Source organism: Pyrgilauda ruficollis, unplaced genomic scaffold, assembly GCF_017590135.1.
Source record: "Pyrgilauda ruficollis isolate IOZ18807 unplaced genomic scaffold, ASM1759013v1 scaffold148, whole genome shotgun sequence".
Taxonomy (NCBI): domain Eukaryota; kingdom Metazoa; phylum Chordata; class Aves; order Passeriformes; family Passeridae; genus Pyrgilauda; species Pyrgilauda ruficollis.
In genome coordinates, this window is record NW_024513432.1 from 119254 (window position 1) to 135545 (window position 16292).

Genomic DNA, 16292 nt, shown 5'->3' on the forward strand with positions numbered 1-16292 from the left:
GTCATCATTCTTCCCCAAGCCCTACAACTTCTACAAGTACAAAGGAGCCCATCCTCACACAGCTGTTTGTGCATTCCTCTGGCAAGTCCAAGAGAACCAGAAATCATGGCAGTTTTGAGCATGATCAGCCAAACACACCACCACAATAACCCTTAGCAATCATCAGGGAGATGATCTGCATCTCACAGGAAAGGAGAGACCTAATAATTTTCAGCAGCAGTAAAGAGACTTACAATAATCCATAGGATTTATAAATCTGAGGCTGGAAGTCTGATGCTGGCATAAGGTTCTGATGTCAGGAAACATGAGCTGTGCCTGTCAGCACAGGACAAAGATAACACAGGTGTTAATAAGTGTTAGAACAGCAGCTCCACCATTACTCAGAGACTGACAGGTCTCCACCTCAAGGAGTGACAACGATGCAATGTACTGCAACCAGCCTCAAAAATAAGGTCAACCACAGAATTCCATGATACTCACTAAAATAAGGGAATTTGAGGACATGCTCAAAAATGGGTTTGTTTCTCTACAAAACAAATGTTAATCAATTACTTGACATTTTAGTGGTATTTAGACACTGAGAATGTGTAGTAAGCACAGTTAGTTTTGCAGACCTATTTCAATTCCTCAGTTTTATAGGTTTTGTACCAAATTTCTGATTTTTCCCTCCTTAGTTCAAGAAAGCTTAGACACAAGTAGATTATGTAAGTATTTACAGAGTACCTCTCTGACAATTGCATTTTCCATTACATTCATACTTAATAAACACAGTAATTGAATGATGTGATGGAAACATACTGTACTTCTCTAGATTTGATGCCTGTGTTTAGTGACACATAGCTAAGCCCACGTGCAGTGCAGTGTCTTTAACCTTTTCCTCTCTTACACTTGCATTTTAGGTTCCATGTTGCTTACACAGATTTAGTATCTGTGTAGAGCCTTCATACCCAGAAGTACAGTGATGACTGCAGTCACAGTAACTGCATGAGACTTCCTGAGATCAAGCAATAACGTTGTTGTTCGTAAACCCAACCATTTCAAAGGAAATAATGTTATAATTAGGTACATAAACACATGCAACAACCAGCGTAAGTTTAAACAGAAGGTATTCACATACAAAGAATTCTGAATGCAAGAGTAACTTCAGATTTAGAAAATGAGTGAAAAAATCACAATACCATCCTTCACGTTTTACCCACTTGTAAATGAATATAGTTTGCTTTCCCATCTTGGGATGAGTTATTGATAAAGTCCACAGGCAAGAACCAGCATCATGGCAGACCCATGGTATCAAGTCAGATAAACACCAATTTTTCCAGTCTCTCTGAAAAATAAATCTGGCTCAGCATCTGGCTGTATGATGCACAATATAGATGCAAGACAATCCACAGTTATTACTAAGCCAGAAGCAAATTGTTACAGAGTTATGTAGGAAATTCAGCCTGTCTTATCACCGCCCCAGCTGTGCCTCAGTCATTTCTTGAAGCACCCACAAACTCTTCAAAAACATCCTTAGCTCAAGACAGAGGTGCTGCTTGTCCAGTCTACAGGCCTGTGTTAACTACACTCTGTCTAGAAGCCTCCTCAGTAACTTAACATGGTTTTATCCTACAATTACAGCTATGTATAAATCCACTACAGAGCGTGTTCATCAAGTCCTCAAGCTAAAAAGCCACAAGTAAACAAAGAACCAAACCATCATAAGGTTCTGGTTAGAGGAAAGCTTTAATCAGGACAGAGATAATCTAAATGCATCTAAAATGCATTTCTATAAACCAGCAACTTACAGAGTGAAATCTTTTTCCATTCTGGAACAGGCAATATTCTTGTTGGGCCCAATTGCATGCTGCAGATTTATACAGTTTAATTGTGAATCCAACAGATGTTTAACCACAGCAACACTTACTAGCGCTACTCTGAGGCCCAGAGTTCAATACCATAAACTTGAAGAAAACAAAACTGGTGAGTAAATTCCACAACTTCAAAATCAACTTTGATTTTGCCCTTAATTGCAGCTGTCAGTGTAAACAAAGCATGTTTCAGTTGCAGCCAGCTGCAGGGCACAGCTGGTGCGTTCTCTGGGTCAGGTACAGCATCAATCGCTGCAATCCCCGCGCAGCAGCCTCGGAGGCTGACACTCCTTCTGTCAGTGTAACCCAGTCAGGCCTGCAGCCCTGCCCTGTGACAGCACCCACCGAGGAGCTGTGCTTGGCTCTGGCCTGGCACAAGCGGCCCTGGGGTTGTGGGAATGAGTAACAGCCTGTTGTGGGAGGCATGCCAGGCACAAGCTGTGAGCAGGCTGATGCTGCAGTGATCTACACCAGCAAGGCCAGCCCCAGCCCAGGAGTCTCTTCTCACAAAGTGTTCTGATGTGCAACATTTATCTGCATATGTGAGCAAGTGTGCTTGGGAACACACGACTGGGAGCAGTGCAATACTTTTCCTTGTCATGATTTAAAACTACCTACTCTGTCATGATGGGTCTGGAGTCATTCCCAGCTGGAGAGTGGTAAAGCCACCCATTGTAAGGTGACAGGTTTTGTGTAAGTGTCCCTGCCTGACCCTGGTTCTCCAAGAACAAATGACAGATCATCTGTACAGGACTTCGTGTAGCCATCAGCTCCTGTTAAACACGTCTGAGTGTCTGGAGTACTTAATTAACCACAGTCAAGTCTAACGTGGATGAATTACCAATGGTAAGGACCCATTCTATGTACAGCACACATTCTTTTTTTAAAAAAATAGATTCCTTTGAGGAGATTTTTTTTAAAACATCAATTGTACTTGTGGATTGTCTAGAGTAACACCGCTGAGTATGAGACAGGCAGATGAAGGAGCTTCTCTGTAGTATTTAAAAGGTGGAGCAGCAGAAAGCTCCTTTGTACCTCCTGGGAAGGCATCAGCCTGCACTGCTCACCTTGGTGCGTTTCTAGGATGGTCTCATGCCACTATTCAGTGTGCAGCTACACACTGGATATGCACATGTACCATCTATGCATACCTGTACTTCATTAACAGTGGCATTTACGTTTCTTATTTTGATCACAACTTCATCTTTCTAAACTGGATACGTGACAGATACGAATGAAGACCGAAGCAATGGTGCTGCGTCCCAGGTCACATGTGATCTGTTCTTCCTCTGCTAGACAATACACATGCCCAGTGGCAATCTGACAAAAATAAACTTGTTTCATCTCCAAAATTGAAGAGTCAGACAATTACCAAAATAAGCCATTTCTTATTCAGATGGTCACAGAGTGACAAGGTATGTTGGGAGCACTAAGTCCACAGAAAGAGGAAACCTCACTTAGCACAGGCACAGTCCAGCTCAGATTAAGGCCGTGTCCCTCACAGAAGAACACATCGGAAAAAGCTGCTTTTCTTTTGCTGGTCTTGTGTGATTTTGACTCCCTGGTTGCTGCCTTGAGGGCTATTGCCTTCCTGAAGATGGAAAGAATATCCAGTTACTTATTTATACTTAACAGATTATTCCATCCATACTTCATCTGGTGACTCTTAACCAAGCCTGACATACACAAGAACTTTGCCAAAATCACTAAGAGGCTTCACTCATTTATCTCGGTCTTACACCAGCCATGACAAAAACTGCAGAACTGCATCTGCAGCTTTTGGCTCCAACCAGATCACACTGTGCCTATGCCTCAGCTTCCATCAACTCAAAAACAGCTGAGAATAAAAACCAATAAATTACATGTATGGCTCTTGCTGGAAGGCTTAGGAATCATCAGCAAGATCCAAAATATCCCACTGCATCAGTTCCTATCTGGTCACATGATTTTCAGACTGCAAGAGTGAGAGGTATCATTAAACTGCTCTACCACCCAACTGACTTTTGATAAAACAAATAACAGATAATTTTATTTAGAAAACTTCAACCATTGCAGCTAATTCCTGAAATGCAGAGACAGCAAACATCAGAGCACAGCCTGGACAAACTAAAAATACATTTCTAGAACTTTCAGGGATCCTTCCTAAAAGAGACTGTGACACATTTTTTATACACTGTGAAACAGTTCTTGCAATAGGCTTTTGGTTTGCTTTTTTTTTTTCTATTTAAGTCCAGCATGGAGGAAATCAAAGTTACTCACCAACTTCTTGTCCATTTTTGCTTTGATATCTCTTGCAAGAGTGAAAAATGCCTGTGGCAAGTCAAACAGTTCAGTGTTACAGGGTATAAAATGTTTTGTACAGCAGTAAGCTGCCTTCCCAAGTTTTGACATGCTATACAAAAACGTTAGGTTTTCAGTATTTTCCCCTCTGCTCCAAGTTTTAATGCTCCTTCTTTCTGAGCCCCAAAGCCACACTGCCACCCCCAGCCAGGGTCTGTGCTGCAGGGCAGTGCTGAACATCCCATCTGTGGCACCCAGCAGTGCAGTTCTGCATCCCACCAGCATGGGCCCACACTGCTGGTTTGCACAAGAGGACAATAGATACAAGAGAAAGGCATCAGTACTTACATTCTCTATGTTTATATTTGCTTTTGCACTGGTCTCCATGAATTTAATCCCGAAGCTTGCAGCGAGCTGAACAAAAGCAGATTGCACATGAGTTGAACAATTGCAGGAACAGCTCCAAACACAGCCCTGGGCAAAGCATCTGTCCCTGCTGCCACCAGTCAGTGGAGCTGGGGATTTACTCATGCAGGACAGTTTGTAAAAATTAGGAACTAAATCCCACTGCAACTGGCATCTGTTCTCACTGGCTTTGTCTGCTTTTACACTCTGCCCACATTTTAACTTGCTCTTTTTTATTTGTTTCTTGCATAGATACCTTGTCAGTGTCATAACAACCACAGCACAGAAAAAAACTCGGCCTCGACTCAGTAACATCTGAGATCAGGAAAGACAACCCCATCTACCTTGTCTCAGTGGCTTTCAGCCAAAACAGACATTTTCTCCATGTCCAACTCTAGCATCCTTTTAGAGCAGTCCCGCTCGTTGCCTTGCATCTGTTAGATAATTGACAAGAATCCTTACACAGGTTCTGCTGTTGATCCCAGGGGGGAAAAGCATTGCCATGGCAGCCTGGGGAATGTTCAGTCATCCACTCAGGAACACCACTGGGGTACCACGTGCACACAATCAGCAGGGCAGGTTTTAGACTCTGAAAAGCCTAAATCCACCAAAGCCACGGCACTTACCTTCTCCCCTTGCTCTCTAGAGACTTGTCTTTTGTCATTTGCATCACATTTGTTCCCCAGGATCATTTTTTCAACATCTGGAGAGGCGTGCTGAGACAAACACAGACAGAAACTTGGGCTTGGCTTTGGTAGATAAACATTGTCAGACAGGTGAGGCACCCGCTGAGTGCCCAACACAGAGATGCCAGTCCTGAGAATCTTCCACAGATTTCCAGGCTCCCCCAGCCCTCCTTCCCAGCACATAACCTGCACCATGGCACTTCTTGGATCAATTATTGTGCCAGGGAATTGTCTGAGGTGCCCTCAGAAGCACAGGGGCTACAGCCCTCACCACAAATCACCATCAGCCAAGGCATTCCAGAAGCTATTACTGATTTCCATCCACTTATCTTCCAAGTACCCTGCACCACATGACAAAATGTAACGCTCCTGAAGCAATTCAGCTTCAATTACTTTCAGAGGAAGAAATGACACCTTTAACAGTCAGTAATGAGTAAAGAGAGAAATTACCTCCTCGATATTCCTCACCCAGTTCCGAATATTTTCAAAAGACTTTTCATTGGTGATGTCATACACTAGCATAATACCCTAAAGATAAAGAAAGACTGTTTCAGCAGGAGTTAAAGGTTTATCCATAGCAGAGAGGAGCAGCTCAACAGTGGCTGTTTTTAACAACTGGTTCCCAGCTAATGGCAGTGAGATAAGGCGTGCAGGACATGTATCACAGAGTGAACTTGCCTTTGCAAAGTCCCAATGTGGGAAATGGATTTGTAGAGTTCTCAGGGCCTGACAGAAGGCCCACACAGTGTGCAACTGTATGTAAACTCTGAGACAAGAAATGCTGACTTAGAAATGCTATAGAATAGAACAGATATTGAGACAGAAATGGAGCAAGAGAAAGTTTCAAAAGATGGTCTTGTAAATAAGACTAGATACTTTGGAGAAATAGAACTGTGAAAGATGCATTGTAGTGGGACCTGTGAGGGGTAGTTTTAGGTGATTGCTTTTAAGGTATCTACAGCATGGTGTGGCAAAAAAATTGATAAGCCAAGAAACACTTATAGTGTATTGTAATTGGGAAATAGTTGGCTTCTGATTGTGATGGCGTGATCTATAGCATCTGTATTGTCTCACCCTTCTCATGAGACTGGAAATGGAACAGAAGTTTTTAAAACGCCTCTCAGTTACCCCATCTCTAGGTCAAGAAAATCCAACATCCCAGCAGAGCTCCAGCAGCACGTGGAGCAGGAGCAGAGCTGAGTGTGCAGCCCGGCAGAGCCCCAGGCTGTGCGTGTTCCACTCAGAGCCAGCTGCGTTTGTCAGGCCCCTACCATGGCTCCCCGGTAGTAGGCGGTGGTGATGGTCCGGAACCGCTCCTGCCCGGCCGTGTCCCTGCAACACACACAACACGGGGCTCACGAAGCCAGCTCCAGTTAACACCGCCACAAGCCTTACACAAATGTGAACCAGTCTTCAGAGCACTAGAAACTGCCTTTTGGGTTCTGAAACACCGTAAACCACCGAGCAGCAAACCGCAGAGAAGCGGCTGATCCCCACGCACAGCCCCAGCGATCAGCCGCGCACTGCGGCAGAGGAGCCTCACCAGATCTGCAGCTTGATTCTCTTGCCATCGAGTTCTATCGTTCTGATCTTGAAGTCGATTCCTGAAAGGAGAACCAATGCCTTTACTCTCAGCCGGCCGAAAGGCCCAGTCCAGCGGCTCTGCCCTCAAATCCGCTGCCCGGTGTCTCGTGCCCAGAGCTCGCTCCCAGCCGCGGCCGCTCCCGGGGCTGCGGGCCGGGCGGAGCAGCCGCTCCGGGCCCCGTGCGCAAACCCGCCCCGGAGCGCGGCCGAGCCCGCGGTGCGGCCCGGCGGCGCTCACCGATGGTGGAGATGAAGGTGGCGTTGAAGGCGTCCTCGGAGAAGCGGAACAGCGCGCAGGTCTTGCCCACGCCCGAGTCGCCGATCAGCAGCAGCTTGAACAGGTAGTCGTAGGTCTTCGCCATGTTGGTGGGCAGCGGCCCCGCCCACCACACGCTCATTGGCCCAGCCCGGCGGAGAGCGCACGGAGCCGGCACGCCATTGGCGGGCGGCGCCGACACGGGGGCAAGCGGCGCTGCGATTGGCTATCGGCCCCACCGCCGGTGTTCCGTCATTTCCGGTACGGAGGGGCGAGGCCGGGCGGTGGCAGTGACGTCACTCCCGTACCTGCCCGCACCGTGACGTCACGCCCCCCGAGCGGAACAAAAACCCGCAGAGGCCTCGGTTCTGTGAGAAATCGTTTAATGAGGAACGGCAGCGCCGCTCGGGTGCAGCTGCCACCGGGTTTATACCAAAGGATAAGGAACCGTGAGAGCGGCGCGGCGCGGCGGGGGCTCCTCAGGGCTCCCCTCAGGCGCTGTGGCTGTGCCGCTCATAACTTAATTGGCTTTTCCGGGATACAGAGAGAGAAAGGAGCGAGGCAGGGCTGCTGCAGCTGGCTGCGCCCCTCATATACAGTTCAGCTCGTTCAGCGTCTGGTCCAGTGTCTGGTGCAAGCCCAGGTTCTCCTCTTTGGCTTGAGCGAGTTTTTCTGGTGAGAAAGAAAACCACAAGATTTAAATCACATTCTTTTATAGCCTTTTCCCTTTAAATAAAACCTGGGGTAGCTTACCTTTGTATTTAAGACACCTTTACATCGGTGTCATCAAAACGGGGCCAACTTTTTGTAATTGCTGTCTTTAAGGGAGGTTTTTGGACACGTCTCGTGGAATGTGGAAAGCCTGTGTTTTAATGTGTCACTGTGTCATTTACAGGTCACATCCTGCTGGGTTTTCCTTGGACTGAGAGGTTTTAACTAGGCTGGTGGAGCAGGAGTAGACACTGAGTGCACTCAAAGCTTCTCGCTGACTAAAGGGAACACTAACATTCAGTTTTTTGCCAGAGCCAGGTCCTGCCCCATCCTGACCCTGTCTTGCCCAGCCCCACATGAGGAGCTGAATGTGTTTTTGGTGTATTTGAGCTGATCTATGCAGAAGTAAACCCTGCAAGATGAAAGGTAGAGGTATCACGTTTTATTGAGCTCAGTTCCCACAGAGGTGGAAGTGGCACAGGAGTGACAGGGATTACAGGCAAGGAAAGCTTGAGAAACACAGTGAGTGGGAGCCCCGTGTCCCCACACAGGGGCAGGTCACAAAGAGGTCATGTCGTTGAGGGCATGGTCGAGCTCCTCACTGATGGCTTTGTACTTCAGCTTCTGGGCATAGAGCTCATCTGTCAGCAGCACAGGCCAGCAAGAAATGCAGGAAGAGAAGAGGCCACAGGAGGAGAACGGAGACAGCAAAGGGCAACAGCAGCCAAAGCAGTTGGGGAGGAAAACAAAAGAAGAAAACAGAGGTGTAGTTGAGTATCAGAAGGAAAGCACAACACCCACAAAGCTGCCTGGTCAGCTTTTCATGTGAACTTTTTCTCTTTTTGTAATCTCACAATTATTTTCCAGTAAGCAGATTAAGTAGGGTGGGGATCTTGAGCCCTTGAGTCCCTCCATCTGTTAGTTGGCCAAAATCAGGTAATTGTTACCAACTTCATGGAACAAAACCTTTTTCAGGAGAACTTCTACCACACAGGGCAGGTGCCCAGTGGACACATCACACCCATCTACCAACATGCTGCTGTTCTTTCCCATTAAATCCATCACCCCTCCTCGAATTTGTTATCTGATTTGAAACTGACCACTTTTAAAGAAACTTGACTCATTCCATACCTTCCAGGTCATCAATAGACTTTTCCAGTTTGGCAACAGTTCTCTCTGCAAATTCTGCACGAGTTTCAGCCTAGAAAAGTTGAAATTGCATCACTGGATGCTCCTAGAAAGATTATGCCCAAAGATGCATCCAGCGTGGGGATAGCCAAACTTACTTCTTTCAGCTTGTCAGAGAGAATCTTGATTTCTTCCTCATATTTATCTTCTTTTTCCGAGTACTGTGAAAACAATAAACACTCTTTAAGGGAAGTTGTAGCAACAATAATAAATGTTTATGAAACTGTGACCTATTTATAAGCACTCTTCCTTTTACAACAGCTGCAAACAGCATTTCCGTGCTCTTCTGCTCTCCTGCAGACCTTCAGGATTGTTTGGGCAGAACTGATGGAGTGGTATCCACAGGCAGGCAGGTAAAACCTCTCATTTGCTTTGTATTTCTGGTTTGTTTCTATGAATTCTATTTGCAAGTTTTGGCTTTGCCCATATCCTTTAGTTTACTGAAAGAACCAACCTTTTCAGATTGAGCTTCCAAAGATTTCAGGTTGTTTGTGACGTTCTTCAACTCCTCTTCCAGGTCACTACACTTACTAGAAGGGGAAAATAGAAGTATGAATTACCAGCCTTCCTGTTATGATTTGGAGGAGCGTAAAAAACACAAGGGAGGAAGTAATTAAGTCTGAAAGAAGAAAACCAGGTATACAGTGTACAAACAAACTTTTCTACAAGTACTAACTACATGCCTGCCTACCAGGAGATTTTTAAAATGAGATGTGTTGATCTTTCCTGTATTCTAAAAAGTTACTCACACTTCAGACACCTCTGCACGCTCCTCAGCTCTTTCCAGTTCACCCTCCAAAATAACCAGTTTACGGGCAACCTGTAAAAAGACAACAGCCAGCTCTCAGGCCAGTGTGCACTCCACAGAATCACAGCAGGCTTGGTTGGGAGGGACCTCAAAAATCATCTATTTCCACCCTGTCACAGGCTGGGGCACTTTCTTTACAGATTTCAAAAGGCACTCAGAAGTACTCTGTTCCTGCTTCCTCCGGAGTAAGGGAATTAGGTTGAAGCATACACCCACAGATGGAACAGCCCAATTAGTCAGATTTTGCAGTATTTTTAGCATTAGGTACCTAAGATGCTGCAAATCACTATTCAAATTCCTCCTTGTTGGCAATGTTCCAAGGCTGAAGCATCACCCAGTGCCAACTGAACAGAGGGACTACACTGAAGAGCAATGTTTTTGTTCATGGCTCTCCTGTACATGTCACCATTTCCTTCTCCCTTTTACCTCCTCATACTTGCGGTCGGCTTCTTCAGCAATGTGCTTGGCCTCCTTCAACTGCATTTCCTGAATTTCCATTTTCTCCTCATCTTTCATTGCTCTGTTCTCAATAACCTTCATTCCTCTGCAGAAGTCAAAGCATGTTTAATGTAGAAGCATTACGGGACTTGTACCTCAACTTCACAAAGTGAATTTGATATTTGTAACCTAAAAGTGGCCCATTATGACCACTGTGTTCATCAAGGCTAATGCAATTACCCAATCAATCTCGTAAGAAAGTTTCAAGTCTGTGACTTGCAGTAGCACATGCAGATACTAAATCACACAGGAATATTTTATTCACACATATTCATTTTTTTAACACCAGCAAATAAAAAAGGAGCGTACCTCTCGCTCTCATCTGCTGCTTTCTCAGCCTCCTCCAGTTTCTGCAGGGCTGTGGCCAGTCGTTCCTGGGCACGATCCAGCTCCTCTTCCACGAGCTGGATGCGTCTGTTCAGAGCTGCCACCTCGCCCTCGGCCTGCGTGGACAGGGGCCAGTGTGGGTTACACAGGACTTGCTGCTGGCCAGTGCTCCCAGCTCATCATTTCCCTACAGCTACAACAGCATCTCCCCGGGACAGCTCCGTGCAGGGCAGCTCAGGGGCCCTTCTGCCTCTGCTTTTTTGTTTGCTTAAACTCTGGCATCTCAGGAATGTCAAGGTATGGAGTGCGTGCTTGTCCTTTCTTTTTTTTAATGGCACTTACCACTCCTGCCACACAAAAAGGAGCTCTACAGGACTTCGAATGGATTGGGGTATTTTTGGAGCACTTCACAGAGCTGCATCTATCCAAACTTTAAAAACGAACCGTTTCCATGATGGCTTAGTTCCAAACCCTTCACCGCTGGTTGCTCTGCCCTTGGTTTCAGTGACACCCTGCCACAGCTCACTGTGGAGCTGCAGCCAGCTCCTGATCCAGCCTGGCTCCCCAGCCTGCAGATGGGCACAGACAGTGGCCTCAGCATGGCACAGTCAGGCTTTTTTGGGACAAAATTAGATGTATTCTTAAAATAAGTTAACTTTGCTTCCTGCGGTACTTAAGGAATTAGGCAGGATGCATTTCTCAGTAATAAGATCTGTTTGTGTATTACTGAACAAACTGCACAGTAAGTGGAACACATTAATGTATAAAAAATAGACTAGTTAATAAATGGAAGAGATTGCTGGGAGAAATGCTCGATACAGACAACATGGACAAACTGGTGTCCATAAATATGTGTTTATTAAGATTCAGCTCCTTTAATTGCTTGCTTTTGAAGGAAAATAGAGCCCTGCTTTAGTAGCTGCCAGGCTTCTGCACTGCATTGTCCCCCAACCTGAGGAGGATTGCCATATACAAGATTCACTTTTTTTTCCCCCAAAACACTTTTACACAATATAGACCATGGAGGGGCGACTGTTTTATGCTTTATGTTAAAATACTTTGGAAAAAAAAAAAAAAAAAGGCGTTTTGCTGCAGCTTAGCAAATTTGGTCACTGACCACTCCTAAGCTGGAGGAAGTGGTTTCCATTCACTTCTGAGCCATCTTGGAAAGGAGTTCAGTGGCTGATCCAAATGGAAGCTGACCCAGGATTCCTCTAGTCATAAATTATCCAACATTTCGTCTGTTTTTACCCAGTGCAGTGTTTAACTTCCCGATTTATACACAAGGCATCGATCACGTACAAAACTGGCATCTGTTCTGTGGCAGCAACTCCTTCCACTAGACAGGGCACTTTTAAGTCATATTTTAATTCAGCAAGATTCCAAAGTTATGGAGCCGGGGCCACTGGGAATCTGGGGTGAGCCTGGCTCCACCTCTCCCAGCAGCAGCCCGCAGTCCTTATACGGTAAAACTAACTCGCTGACATGTGATAAAATAGCAGGAAGATGCCGGGAAGGCTGATCGCACACAAATCTAAGTGAAACCAGCTGTCCAACCCCGGGAGAGCCGCACGCTAGCGAAGAATTCGCATTTCGCTGTGAAAACCAGGACGGAAAGTTATTTTTCAGCAGTTCGGACATTTCCCAGCTGTGCTGAAGCCAGCGGTGCGGCGCCGAGCGGCGGGAACTCCCCGCTCCGTGTCATGCAGCACTTTTGCCTAATTAAACAGCCATTTCCCACTGAACTCTCAGCCGCTCCCCAGTGCCTATCGGTGCTCGAGCGCCTTTTCCGCAGGAATGGGCCCCAAAGCGCGACAAGCGGCGGGCGAGCAGCCGCCGCCGCGCCCGGCTCCCCGCGGGCCGGGCCGGGCGCGGCGCTGCGGCAGCGCCCGCGGGCGGGGAGTGCGGAGCGGAGCGGGGACAGCCGAGGGATGGAGGCAGCCGGCGGCCAAGCCGTCCTCCCGCAGCGGGGAAGAGCCGGGCGCGCCCCAGCGAGAGAGAGCCAGAGACAGGAAGGAAGGAGCAGCCCGGGAGAGAGCGACCGAGAGAGGCGAGCAGGCAGCCCGGGCGGTCTCACTTTCTCCCGCAGGTCCCGTTCCAGGTCCAGCTCCCGCTGGAGGACCTGCGCGCGGTCCTCCGCCTCATCGGCCTGTTGCTGCAGGCACTGGATCTTCCTCTTGACGGCCTCCAGGGAGCTCGGCGCGGCCATGGGCGCGGCGCGGGCGGCGGGCAGCGCGCGGGGCTGCTGCACGTGGCGGGCCCGCGCCTTTCAATGGCCCGCTGACGTCACGCGGCTGGAGGTGGAGGTGGTGACGTAGCGCTGAGGAGCGGCGCGGGCTCGGCCGGGACGGGCGCGCCCGGAGCCGCCCCGCCCGCTCCGGCCCGGCCCGGCTCGGTTCGGCCCGGCCCGGCCCGGCACGGGGGATGCTGCCCCGCAGCCGCGCTCCCCGCGCCCCCCGGCCCCCAAAGGAGAGGCTTTCCTCCGGCTGCTGCCGGGCCCTGCCCGCGCTCCGCCACTGCCACGACGGGGCGGGTGTGGCGGGCAGCCTGCACTGGCCTTTAGCCCCGGCGCGGGGATGAAGGCAAAGGGCATCCTCATGCCACGGCATCGTCCTGCTGCCGTCCCACTCTCCTTCAAAAGGCACCATTTTGTTTAGTTCTGTTAAAGGAGATTCCTCCTTTCCCAGAGAACCCCCAGCAGGTCCCCCCGGTACCGGGCACCCACCGAGCCTCAAGTGGCGCGGGCTCCCGGGGGCAGCTGCGGGTGCCACGCTCGGGTGCGCACCAGCCCCGCTCCCGTGAGCAGGGGGGAGAGGAGATTAAAACCCTGCAGCCCCGCCTTTCTGTCCCCCGGCTAAATGCATGCAACCAACGAAGTGCACACAAAATACACTGAGCACAGGTACAGGCAAGCGTTAGCCATGGATACGTACATCAGTCGCCTTCTTCTCAGCCTGCTCCAGTTTTTCCTGGGCATCTTTAAGAGCCTCTGAGTATTTATCCAGCTCATCTTCAGTTCCTTTCAGCTTCTTCTGCAGAGCGACCAGCTCATCCTCTACCTTTCAAGAGAAAAAATCCCCGAAGTGAGCATACTGATGTAGTGTCAGTTTGATATATGATAAAACTACTCTTTACTATTAGTTTTAACCCATTATAACATACAAAAAGCCACAAAAGACCAGGTCAAAGTTCTGCTAGTGACAGTAGTCTGTGAATGGCTGGTAGCAATTGCCAGGGAAGGACCATTAAAAACACGTCATCCTTGAACAACACTGCCTGCCACCACACAGAATCTGGTTTACTGGTATAAGCACTTTCTCACCTCACTTTTTTTCTTTTTTTTTTTGACACCCTGCAGCAGTTTTGCAGCATAATTATAGATGCTTTTAAATTATGTCCTTTTAGTGTTTGTTGTAACACTATTACCTGGTGATTTTTCAGGAAACTATTCAATTCCTGTACAGCTGAAAAAAATTAGTGGTCCTTCCTTAATGATCTTTGTGTGTGCTTCAGCACACTTCAACCCAAGCGAGGTACTCTGGACGTGGGAGGGAACAGGGCTGGCCTTGCTCTAGGCGGGACTCGCTGACCTCGGAGGTCCCTTCCATCCTGGATTATTCTCCAACCGTGGCCCAACACGATAAGCTCCCCTGTACGATGAGGCTCAGACTCCTCCATACCATATAAATCCATATTGTTCACTAGAATGGTGCTATTTATAACCTGCTGGGAGGCTGTTCAGTGACAAACTGTCTCATGCTCCCTGAAGAATTCATGTTATCAAAGGCCTGCTGCTGATAAGGGTGGCCCTGCAAGCCCATCTGCTTCATCCTTTGATTTGCAACACAAAACAGCTCAGTCTGTTGAGACAGTGATTTATCCACTTAGCTCCACCTTCACAGAAATTTACTCCATGAAAACAGTTTGTATTTTGGTGTACTTCCTTCATTTTAGGTTCACTGATAGTTTTACAGACATTTTTGGTAGCGTGCTATTCTGGAATGTTGTCATGTTGCAGAGAATAACCAGACAGTGTGAGAGAACTGCAAACCTTGCTGGGATGTTCTAACAGAGGGACACTGAGCTGCATGAAGCAGATGCTGGCTTTGTGTATGAATATTAAAGCAACTATTTGAGTACTGTGCCCACATTAAAAAAAGAAGCTGAAAATTTTGAGACAATTCAGAAAAGAGGAGTAAGATCAAAGATTTATTTTTCTAAAGAAGAAGAAATATTAGGCCAGATGAATGCTTATAACATATTAGAGCAGTGTGGAAGATGTAGAAGCAGCCAAATTTAGAAAACGTAAAAAGGAAATATGTGGTACTTTTACAAGAAGTGCTGTAAAAACTTGAATGCACTCAGCTAACATTTCAAGATCATTCTGGAAATACTGAAGCTCAAATAGGAGAGAGACACCCGGAATAAAGACATTGAAAAGCAAAACAATATGAAAATGTTATAGTTAGAATTCAGTTAAAAGAACAGCATTCAAATTAAGATACTTTCCATTATTCTTGACACAAAAAATAAGAGAACATCTCTCCTGTTGAGTCTCAGCTGGTACCTCTAAGGGGCACTCTCTGCACCAAGAACTTGAAGTGAACTTTATTAATTCATTTCAAGGAGAGGCTTAATTAATGTTTAGACACAGCCGACTCTATTAGCACTAGTCCTACAGGTGTCAGGGTTTACAGCTTTGATTTTAAATATGTAAAGGCCTTTTGCATGGAATCAAAGCATGAGAAATTTAGGACAATTACGTAAGATTCAAGAAAACTTAGACAAAGTACTGTTAATAATCTGTGGATGATGTTAATTTTGGAAAGACTGAGATGGCTGAAAAGTTACAGCCTAGTCGTGGCTGCAGAAGCGTGACAAAAAGGCAAAAAACTTCAAAAGAAGATTACCAGAAAACTGACTTCAAATTATTTTGCTTTCTGAATCAGAACATTGCCACACAGTATTTTGTTACACTTATTTCCACAGCACACACACAGCCAGTGATTTTATTTCCACTTACCTGCTTGCATTTGTCCTCAGCTGCCTTCTTATCCGTCTCAGCCTGCTCTGCTCTGTCAATGGCATTCTCCTTGTCTAACTTCAACATCTGCATCTTTTTCTTGATAGCTTCCATTTTTGCTCAAGGACAGGCTGGATCTGTCACACAACTAAAGGAATCTTATTATTAAAATTTTAGACTTTTAACAGCTTGGACAGAGAAAGAAGTGGTACCCAGGCAAGTCACAGGGAAAATGAGCTACAAGTGGTTTTAGAGAGCTTTAAACCCAGAGCCCCCTGGACAAAACCCAGATCTATTGGCCTCTTCTCCAGTGCTCCATCCACAGCCTTTCTAAGGAATGAGCTGGAACAGACTCACTAGAGGAATCTTCCCCACTCCATCTCCTTATTTGGGTCCTGTTTTCTTAAAGAGAAAACTGTTTCCATTTTTAAGCTTCTGACAGAAGCAAAAGTGTTGACATATGAACACATGCTTGAAGAAAAGCTGATTAGCTCCCCTTTGTGTGTGCAGAGCAATTAACCAATCCAGCAGATCTTGGGGATGGCCTGCCTTCCTGGAATAAAGGCGTAAGGCTGATGAAGGGAAGGATCTCTTTACGTTACTCCAAAATAAATCCAGACATAAAATAAATAATTTTTTAAAAATCTATGCTTAAGAGGTGGCTAAATTTAAGTTA

The 16292-nt window shown here is 46.8% G+C and overlaps 2 protein-coding genes across 5 annotated transcripts; both read right to left on the reverse strand.

The window, feature by feature from the left end:
* Positions 1 to 2406: 2406 nt before the first annotated feature.
* Positions 2407 to 7182, reverse strand: RAB8A (RAB8A, member RAS oncogene family). The gene is made up of 8 exons (XM_041460709.1): positions 7044 to 7182; positions 6765 to 6825; positions 6493 to 6553; positions 5672 to 5749; positions 5162 to 5251; positions 4479 to 4544; positions 4110 to 4160; positions 2407 to 3441 (listed from the first exon to the last, which is right to left on the reverse strand). Exons 1-8 carry the CDS (start codon positions 7165 to 7167, stop codon positions 3349 to 3351), a joined length of 624 nt encoding a protein of 207 aa, XP_041316643.1. The 5' UTR covers positions 7168 to 7182; the 3' UTR covers positions 2407 to 3348.
* Positions 7183 to 7427: 245 nt separating this feature from the next.
* TPM4 (tropomyosin 4) lies at positions 7428 to 15978 on the reverse strand. 4 transcript variants are annotated; one of them, XM_041460721.1, is made up of 9 exons: positions 15617 to 15978; positions 13527 to 13652; positions 10576 to 10709; positions 10195 to 10312; positions 9710 to 9780; positions 9415 to 9490; positions 9059 to 9121; positions 8904 to 8973; positions 7428 to 7733 (listed from the first exon to the last, which is right to left on the reverse strand). In XM_041460721.1, the coding sequence occupies exons 1-9, from the start codon at positions 15728 to 15730 to the stop codon at positions 7651 to 7653; spliced, it is 855 nt and encodes a 284-aa protein (XP_041316655.1). In that variant the 5' UTR covers positions 15731 to 15978; the 3' UTR covers positions 7428 to 7650. The 4 variants fall into 4 exon arrangements, with proteins under 4 accessions (XP_041316655.1, XP_041316657.1, XP_041316654.1 ...); XM_041460720.1 differs by lacking the exon at positions 7428 to 7733 and adding an exon at positions 8200 to 8413; XM_041460723.1 differs by lacking the exons at positions 13527 to 13652; positions 15617 to 15978 and adding an exon at positions 12671 to 12852.
* Positions 15979 to 16292: the final 314 nt, after the last annotated feature.

What these genes read in the sequence shown, in the direction of transcription:
- RAB8A (XM_041460709.1), bottom strand. Translation starts at nt 7,167, where the DNA reads ATGGCGAAGACCTACGACTACCTGTTCAAGCTGCTGCTGATCGGCGAC. An exon ending in CCTACTACCGGGGAGCCATG is followed by an intron (nt 5,750 to 6,492) that starts GTAGGGGCCTGA and finishes CTTTATCTTTAG; the next exon opens with GGTATTATGCTAGTGTATGA. An exon ending in CTAGAGAGCAAGGGGAGAAG is followed by an intron (nt 4,545 to 5,161) that starts GTAAGTGCCGTG and finishes GCTTTTGTTCAG; the next exon opens with CTCGCTGCAAGCTTCGGGAT.
- TPM4 (XM_041460721.1), bottom strand. Translation starts at nt 15,730, where the DNA reads ATGGAAGCTATCAAGAAAAAGATGCAGATGTTGAAGTTAGACAAGGAG. An exon ending in GCAGCAGATGAGAGCGAGAG is followed by an intron (nt 10,313 to 10,575) that starts GTACGCTCCTTT and finishes TGACTTCTGCAG; the next exon opens with AGGAATGAAGGTTATTGAGA. An exon ending in CCGACCGCAAGTATGAGGAG is followed by an intron (nt 9,781 to 10,194) that starts GTAAAAGGGAGA and finishes GTCTTTTTACAG; the next exon opens with GTTGCCCGTAAACTGGTTAT.